General features: G+C 34.6%; 1 protein-coding gene across 1 annotated transcript in view; it reads right to left on the reverse strand.

Annotated features, from left to right (window-relative positions):
- LOC107690718 (NAD kinase-like) overlaps positions 1-9,863 on the reverse strand; it is a 73,536-nt gene that overhangs the window by 7,910 nt on the left and 55,763 nt on the right. Inside the window, exons 7-11 of the mRNA XM_016489124.1 lie at positions 6,692-6,794; positions 6,244-6,365; positions 2,951-3,050; positions 2,489-2,646; positions 2,332-2,414 (exon numbers count right to left, since the gene is read on the reverse strand). Coding sequence (XP_016344610.1) covers positions 2,332-2,414; positions 2,489-2,646; positions 2,951-3,050; positions 6,244-6,365; positions 6,692-6,794 — 566 coding nt within the window. The remainder of the gene's footprint in view (positions 1-2,331; positions 2,415-2,488; positions 2,647-2,950; positions 3,051-6,243; positions 6,366-6,691; positions 6,795-9,863) is intronic.

Consider the following 9,863-nt stretch of genomic DNA (forward strand, 5'->3'; position numbering starts at 1 on the left):
TAAGAGTATAATAATGATTCTAACATAACACTAAGCCAAACACCAAAAGAACAACTACATATGTGTATGTACAACCATACCATTTATAAATTCAATATATTTCATTTCCATTTAGTTTGAAGTATTAAAATAACTCAAATTAAATAAAACTAAAAACTTAATAAAAGATACAGACATAATAAATTCAGACATAATGTAACTAAAATTAAAATAAATAACAAATACAAATAATACAAATCAAATTACAGTAGTTTATCAGTAATCCTAAAAAATAACACTGCCAAACACACATGCTAAAACAACAACAACTTACTTACACATAGTAAGAAATGGTTATAAAAACTGAAACAGAAGCGAAACAAGTAATAGGAAAGAGGAGAAATAAAAAGCAATACTTATTACTTAATACTTAAGTTAAATTACTAAAACTGAAATAAAATAAATTAAAACTAAATATAAATAGTAACTAATAAAAATGACTAAATTACCAAAAATTAAGCGTTAGTGTTAGTTCTGGCAGGTCACGTGAGTCAAGCTTGCATCAGCTGATTCTCAGCTGATCACATCTACCTATAGGAATACGACACCTGTTGTGGCATTCCTATATAAGCTCTATTCAGTATTATTCAGCAGCTTTTCAGCTTGCTCAGGAGCAAATTACCCTCCTCCATCCCCAGCTCTTCCTTTCGCCACAGTCAGGACTTGGCTTTCTGATATTCCTTGCTAATCAGACTCCTTTATCTTGAATAAAGTGTTACACTTAAATATCATTAAGTACATTAATGATATCTGCCTTGTTCTGTTCTGTTAACCCTAGGGGGGTTATTATTGCTGCTCTCCCTGCTCATTCATGACAGGCTGCATGGATGGGCAGGGAGTTTTTTGCCCAGAACAGAACCATACCGCCAAACCAAACTTTATGCTAAGTATCTATCATTTTGACGATAGTGGTCCTGACAGAACTTACATTTTGTCTGTGAAGGTAAACAGCTTGGAAAGAAATTGCATGTTTACATTAGATCTGTGACAGCAGTGTAATAACCTATACTGCTGACTATGCTGATAATATGACCAAAACAATAAAATAAAAAGACAATCACTCACTGCTCTGGACTGTATAACTTCTATAGCTCTAATAAGAGGACATTTCTTTTTTGAATGCTGCTTTTAATAGCTCTAGCATGAAGATAAACGCGGTGGATTGCTTGCGGCTCACTCAGAGCCGGGTTTCTGCTAATACAGCAGTCTGTCAACAGTTGTGAGTGGGGCTTAAAAAATGTGACATCACATTTTACAGATTCTGCAAATGGCTTGTTCTGCTTCAAGACACTTCTTATGATTTATGGGGATTTAAAAAAAAGAAAAGGGTGGATTTTTATCATTATAGGATGGCTGTGTACACACGCTGCCAACACACATTTATGTTCAAACAACATGTAAAAGTGAATTTTGCATAATATGTGCCCTTTAAGCTTAAAGGATACCCTATCGAAGAATGCTTAACAGCATCTCTAATACTGCTGTTTATAGAGCTCTTAGCTTAGATAATTTGAAATTTCATTTTTGCATTAACTGTTCTGTATTGTAACCAATAAAATTTTTATTGTTATGATTGCCTCGTGTGAGACTTATAAAGGCCTTATACCTAAAAACAGAATGACCACAAGGGGATCATCTATGTTATTGAATGTAACGTGGGGTTTGGGTTTTGTTTCCTGTTCATTGTTTTCATGTCTTTTATTTTGTAGTTTGGCCATAGTCATGTTCTGTCATGTGATTCCCTTGTCTGTGTGTTATGTTCTGATTGGTTCCTTGGTTCATGTGTCATGTTCTCATTTGGTTGTCTTAGTCATGAGTCTTGTTTCTCATTGGTTGGTCCTTGTCATGTGACCCTCATTGTTTGATATAAATAGCCCTCATGTTGCCTTTGTTCTTTGTCTAGCTTTGATGTTGTAACCCTGCTGTCGGTGAGTCTGTTTATGCCAAGTCAAGTTTGTTCGATTCAAGTCTGTTCAAGTCAAGTCTTTTGGATTATGTTTTGTCTTTGTGTAAATAAACTGCACTTGGGTTCTCACTTCAACTCACCTTCAGTGGACCATTTGTTACATTGTTGAAGAATTTTTCACTGCGGGCAGGTGAGTACTTCATGATTTAGGCTAGATTTGACTATTCCTACCCAAACTGATTGAATAATAATAGGGTTAAAGGAATAAGATAATAGGACACACCGAGAAACAAATCCCACCCTACATTTCTTGTCAGCATATTTGAACAAATCTGCTGAATGCTTACAAAAATATATGTTGACATGTTCATGCTGAAGTCACTTACCTGTCCCCATAGGCAATTTCCTGCCGTTTCCTGCCGTCAAGAGACACCCAGGCCGTGTTTCTGGCATCACGGGACAGCATAATCTAAAATCATAAAAGGATTCAGTAAATGTCCTTATGCAGTCAAAGCCAAAGAGCAGCAGGTGTTGTGGATTCACCTTGAGCTCAACGCCAGCAGGCACTACGATGGGTCTGAAAGAGAGGGAGTGTGGACAGATGGGTGTGATCATGATGGCTGGAACATTAGGATGGATCATAGTGGCACCTGCTGCTACTGCGTATGCAGTACTTCCTGTGGGAGTGGACACTATCACACCTGGCAAAGAGAGCAAGAACAATATTATTTTTTTAAAATACAATTATTTTTTATTAAAGCACATCACTGAACATTATTGGACAAAATGCTTTTCTTGAATTTCATCATCAGCATTGTTTCTTTTTAAGTAAAAATATAACCGTAAACAGTAGGGTTGTAACTACACAAAAATGACGGTTTGGTACATACCTTGGTTTTTAAATTACTGTTTGGTATGTTTTCGGTGCAGAAGGGGGAAAAAACAGAACATGCTGCTTTTTTTTCTGTGGTTTACTGAACAAACTATGCCTTATTTTACACTAACCATCTCCCTGAACAGTGGTGATCAGGTGGCCATCCAAAAACAAGTCCACATTAGAGAGGTAGGAAGACGGACCTCTGTCTACAACGACTTCATTCAGCACCTGACAGAAAGATATATTATTTACAGAAAATAAGACCGCTTTACACATGAAAATATCTGGAAATCCAGCATAATAACTGCCAAAAAATGTAACATTTTGAAGTGATGAATATCTGCTATGCACATATTATTTAGCTCAAGTTGTTTTGATTAAAATTATATCAGATTAAAGATGTGCAAAACCCCTCTGGGTCGATAATCGTGCCGGCACTTTTTGTGGCATTTTTTTCTGATAACACCGAAAATAATTTAAATTACTCTGTCATTTTTGATTGTACAGATAAAAGCAATACATCATTTGAATCTGTAAAGGGTCTACTTTTATTTGTATACACTCAGAATAACAACAAAAAGCTGTGTTTTTGTAAAATAAAGAAAACACATAGGGTGTGCTTTCTTCGTCTCGGTCTCTGTGAACTTCTTTCTGAAACGCGTTACAAACATTAACCAAAACTCAGCGAATTCTTGACACACAGACATGAGAAATATGTCTATAAAAATCTTTTAATGTCTACTTTCAGATGAAGTAAGTCATGTCGAAAACAAATATTCTTTGCTAAATTAATCTGTATGAAACCAACGCGAGGTCCAGTTTTTCCCATCTGAGCTCATTATCTGTAATAGGATCAAGCCCACGTGCAACGCTCGCTATTCATAAGGTAATCATCATGTGAGATATGTGAACACATCACCTCTGTAAACAAAGTATGAAGATTCATCAAGTTCATCTAGGCTACTTTTCGTTTCTGGAAGAAGACTCACTGTGAGGAATAAGACAGAATTTATCTCAGAAGAAGAATGCGATGCAATGTGCAGCTTGAGTCAGCAGAGATCATTTCTGATGAGTTATTTTTTATTACTTGCATTAGTTGTTATTGTGTTATTGTGACATAATAACAGTTAAACATTAAATTTAAAGTAAAATTTTAACATTGAACTATTTAGACATTTCCCAAACTATAATTCCTGACTAAAATGTATGAAATCAAGTGAAACATTTTGAAATATGTTTAATTTAATTGCATCTAAATACCTCACGATGCTAGGATGTTTTTTAATGTTCTTTACAAAATAAAACAATATGATATAAAAGTAATATGAGTGTGTACAATCAATGTAACACTATGAATGTTAGAGTTTAAGAATGTTTAGACCAATGTTTACTGTGAAATGTTCTGTTTGTGAATATATGTATTTGTTTTTAACGTTTAACAATAATAATTTAGTTTCTCAGACAAAATGTTTTTGTATTTGTTTTGTATAGTTTTTGCTAACTGTTCTGCCTTTGGCTGCACAGACGAGCACAGAACACTATTTAGTGTCCCAGCCTCAGAGGAGACAAGAGATCAGTGGATTTATTGATTTACTGTATATTGCTGCTGCCACACAGATCTAAAATAAACATGCGATTTATTTCCCAGCTGTTTACCTTCACAGACATAACCGACTGTTTTTGTAAGTCATGTGTGCTTTTAACGTAAACTTGTGTGTGAATGAGAACTTAAGTTTAGTACTCACATGCTGTGACAGCCACTTTCTGTATGTGTGCTTCGGATGTGTGCACTCAGAAAACCGAAGTTTAAAATAATATGGTTTAAAACGCATGATTTCAGCGCGATAAACATGATAATCAAAACCAAAACAGATGTTTTTAGCAGGTATGAGCTGTAATGGACCTTTTTCACATTTCTGGGTTTCTCAGCAGCAGAAGTCGTCATAGTTGGGTAAACTTGAACAGCAGTGAATGGGAGAGTACCACAAATAATTTTTTTGCATTCCCATTTGCTCAAATAGCAAAAGAAAAACTCCACGATAGTGTTTTCATGACTTTCAATAAAAGGAAAAAAATTGAGAGAGACTGATATCGGCAGTCAGAAGAGAGAACGATGTCAAATTTACCGTCCCTCCCATAGACGCTGCATTAGAAACACCCTCGCATTAGTGTTGTAAACTGGTTTTTTTTGTAATTTGATGCAAAGGTGATATAATACAAATAATAGTGTTATAAATGTACATACATTAAAAAAAAAATACAAATATGAAAAACTTTATAGAGGATTTACAATGCTGATGACCGTTAAACGCGCACTGTCTCCCTCATCTAACACACCCGATTCAACTCAGCTTCAACTAATAGCCATTGTAATTGCTACTACAGTGAGAACAGTAGTTTATTTTTATGTTACAGTCATTTATAATGTGATATTAGTCAAGATATTGGACTCTGAATATTGTTGTATTGTTTTTTTTTTTTGACAGTTTTCACTGCAAATGCTAATGAGGATAAGTGCCAGTAAATGATCAACCTTACTATGACTCTGTCTTCATTGGCTACGGTTTAACTTGGTGTTTAGTCAGAGTTTCAACACACTGTACAAGAACACTACAATTATTATTTTTTGTAATCATAGCCATTATTGTATAAAGCATTAACTAATTTGATGGCATGTTGCCGAACTGAATTTGAGGCTGTATTTCTGCAATGCTCTGGAAACAAAATTCCTGAGTTCATGCTCAGTCAAATGCATACCATGGTTTCAATTTCTGCCTTTAAAATTTTTTGGAAAAACCTACTTTTTGGAACGCGTCCTAGACAGCTACTCTGATTTTCACCAAAATTGTCTCAGATCATCATGAGGCTATGCTGGCAAAAAGTTATGGAATTCAAGTTGAATTAATTTAGGGCATCAAACCATAAGTGCATTAACGAATATGATAACGAGCATGCCAAAATGTACGATAGGCTGTGTATACACAAAACTTTGGGTGTCATTACCAGCATGACCTAAATGTTCCTGCACAATTTCGGCATAACACCACCAAGAGATTTAAAAACTGATATTTTTGCTTAATGCATCATTACGCTAACAAATATAGCAAAATGCACCCATTTATTCAACTCATCTCTAATATGTTACAATTAAGCAGTACATACTGTTTATGGGGGGCGGATTCTCCCCCATCTTTTCCTATTTGTTATAGATTGCAAAGGACTTACTCTGTTACTAAGTTATTTTAGCGGTATTACTACTAAATTTAAATAGTTTGATAAATGGTTCACATGTCTACCTAAAGAAAGGGCAATTAAAATGAAACACACTACTGAAATCCAATATGTAATAAAAGTTTTGACTGAACAGTTACTGTAATTCCCTAAAAAAGTCAACAATGAGCAATAGGGCTCTGGTACTCACTTGATACTGCATAGTTTTGTTCCCATTAGTGACTAAACTCATTTCCTCCACAGATCCATTCTCTCTATATTCTTTCACTACCTTCACTTCTAGACGACTGCGTAGAATTATCGCGGCATTTCCTACAAAAAGAACAAGAAATACTGCATTAATTCTTTACATACACACTATTTACAAAACATTATAAATATACTGCACGAAAACATGAACTAAAACATTAAGACAAGCAAACAGTACTGGCATAATATTAGGAATTAAAACAGACAAGATATTTTCATTGAATTAATTATATTTTTACATAAAGCAACATTACTCTTCCAAAATTAAATATCCTGGATACAAGGTAAATAGCTGCAAAATGCTGATGCCTACCATATGAAATAGCCTTTGAAATGGCTCGTGTCAGACTGTGAAAAATCAGATGTCTACTCACAGTGTAATGACTTACCTTCTATAACCTGGGTGACCTGAGATTGGAATGTGTCGAAGTTAAATGGTGTAAGAAAGCCCAGAGAACCCAAATGGAAGGCCATGACAGGAGGCACACTCTCCTATATCATACACACACATTTACATTTATGCTTTTAAGGAGTGTTCACACAGACAACAATCTGAAGTAACAAAGCTACTAGAAGTCATTCAATTTCTAATAGAGGTTGCAATTTCTGGCAACATAAATGACATGAGGTGAGCAGGTTACGTGAGAAAAGGTTCATTTTATGCAAATGAACAGTGACTATGGCTACAAAAACTGAAAACAAAGATAATAAACTGATAAAATATCAAAGATTTTTTTTGCAAGATACATAATTGTTGAGCACATAAATGCATAGAAAACTAGATACATTTCAATTAGTTCATAAGCCTACAGTGTCAGTAATGTCAAACTGTCCTAATTAATGAGTTTCAAGCAGTCTGAACCTCAGATTTTATTTTACTTCTATGGTGGTGCATGAGGAACATGAAGAAACAAAAGTAAAATTTCTCAGAGTTTGCAGCACAAGCTCACTGACTGAGTTCTGAACTCTCTTTAAAGATACCATTCTAATGAACAAGGCACATGCACTGTAAATAAGAGATTTACTCTTATCCATACTCCATAACTCATATACATTTCCTTGAAAAGAAGCAAGCCATGAGCAAGGCTATTCATAAAGTACCAACATGTAAAATACAGAAAGCCACGCCTTCTCTCAATCAAATACACATGAGCCTGCTAATCAAGGTGTTTAGAGTTACTTGGAAATTACAGGCAGGTGTGTTGGACCAGGCTTAGAACTGAAGACTACAGGAAGGTAGCTCTCCAGGAGCAGGGTTGGAGATCTCTGATTTACACCTTTCTTTGAACTAGCCAGATTAGCCATCTTTTTAAGGCTCTGTGTAAAGCAAATATTAGTTAATTTTAAACAGTGCTTACAAATGCAGCTAGTAACAACATAAAAATCCTGTTGTAACATCAATTGTCAACACTTTATTTTAAGGTGTCTTTATTACACGTTACATGTTCTTACTATTATAATAACAATAAATTATTAACTAAATAATAAGTCAAAGCCAAACTTATTATTTATTAACTAAATAATAAGCCAAACCCTAACCCTAACCCTAACCATATAGTAAGTACATGAATAGTTCATTAATATAAGTACTTAAATATATAATTACACTGTAAGAAGGACACCTTAAAATAAAGTGTAACCGTCATTTGTTATGTTAGTATGAGCAGACAAACCTTCCATTTATACACTGAAAAAAAAATGAAGTTGACCATAATTAAATATACCATAATTAAATTTAACATTTTTAAAAATTTGTGTTATTGTGTTGTTATTTTTTTAACATTTGTGTTTTGAACGAACCTATTTAAATCAAGTAAAGTCAACTAGAACAAATTAGAAGAAACTATAAGAAATATAATATGTCGAATAAACATGTTTATCATAAAAGTGTTTACTTCCTGGGTTGTTGACTTGTTGTATTCACATGTTCACTTAGAGGTTTTTATGACCCGATGTGTCTAATACTAGAATTATATTAAAAAAGATAAGATAATCTTTGAATGACCTGATGTTTTTCATCTAAAATGGGAAAATATATGTATTATGGAGCGCTGAACACTCTCATAACATAATGTATATTTCATTTACTTGAAGCTGGAGGCCGCTCTCTCACACAAAGTCTAAAACGTACTAGACTCATAGAGGTAATAACTTGTCAAGTTAGTATAGTGGCTTTAAAAACACATGCTTTTACATTTTCTTTCATTGCATTATGACAATGCATAAGTACAAACCAATCAAAAAAATGTTGTTATAAAATACAGGGAAAATGTTATAGAATACAAATAATTGGTTATTGTTAAGTAGTGAGATAAGAAAAAAATTAAAAACCTGTTAGATGAATTGCAGAAAAAAATGGTATCTAAAACACCTCAGATAATAATAATTTGTTGCTCACTTGCCTGTGAGATTTTTTCCCTCTCTATCTAAGGCACAAGAGGGACATATGGAGCAATTGTTTGGATCCTAAGCTTTTGGTAAGAGTCTTTAATGCTATATTGACTCATGCTTTAAGGAAAAAGAAAAGTTAATTAATTCTGTTCCTCACATTTATGAACAGTACAATTAATGTATTCATCAGCTGCCACTGTAGATTTTAGTCAATAATCCTTACATTTAAGCAATATAGTGATGCCTATGTTTGGATCACTAACATCTATTAATGGCCAATGTTTAAAATTTAGTTGATATAACTAAAAAACATTGAGAAAGCTCAACTTAATTTTTTTTGTCGAAAAGTAAGATAAATTAAATTAGTGTAACCACTTGACTTTAAAACTTAAAAAAATTGAGTAAATTCAAAGTAATTTTTTTCAGTGTATAAACGATCATTTATCGCCTGCTTTCACTACACACTTTCTGTGAATGAAAACTGACCTGTAATGAGCCTGATTTACACAAAAAAAAAAAAAATAATAAAAATGTTTTTGCTAAATTGAATAATTCTGATGGTTTTCTTTCTAGAAATACATAAATGGCACAAAATATGTCATGAATGTTTATTGAGTATTTTGTATAAGGGGATCAAAATGACAATATTTAGTTCCCTTTCAGTCGGTCACTCCGAGTTACGTCGGTGACCGACGAATTGGGATCTCGCTTAGAGAGACCAATCCACTTTGAGTGTAAACTAAACGAGCCAATGCACATTGGCATGCGATGATTGCATCCAGCTGCCGCTGATCACAGCGTGAGCATAAAAAGGCAGCCGGTGCAACGCATACCAGCTTTTCGCTTCAGAGCCGAGCGACAACATCGTTCTGCTCCTACCAAACTGCTTCATGTGTGACGAGTCTAGCGCGCTCTCGGGAGCTTTTTGTATTGGCGGACAGCGCTTCAGCTGTGGTTGTTCCTGTGTCGAGTGGGTTGCGCACTTCAGGCTGCACTACCCCTGTCGTGCTGCCAAGGGCCGTTTCCCCTGTGCGTCTCAGCACGTAAAAGAGCATTTCCCTAAAAGAGCCAATTTCTCTAAAAGAGTTCAATAAGCAGGTGCGTCTTAGTAAATACGACGGATCATCTTTTTAAAGATGCCATTTCACCCGTGCGTTTCTGGATGCGGTC

Source organism: Sinocyclocheilus anshuiensis, unplaced genomic scaffold (genome assembly GCF_001515605.1).
Source record: "Sinocyclocheilus anshuiensis isolate Anshui unplaced genomic scaffold, SAMN03320099.WGS_v1.1 scaffold2751, whole genome shotgun sequence".
NCBI lineage: Eukaryota > Metazoa > Chordata > Actinopteri > Cypriniformes > Cyprinidae > Sinocyclocheilus > Sinocyclocheilus anshuiensis.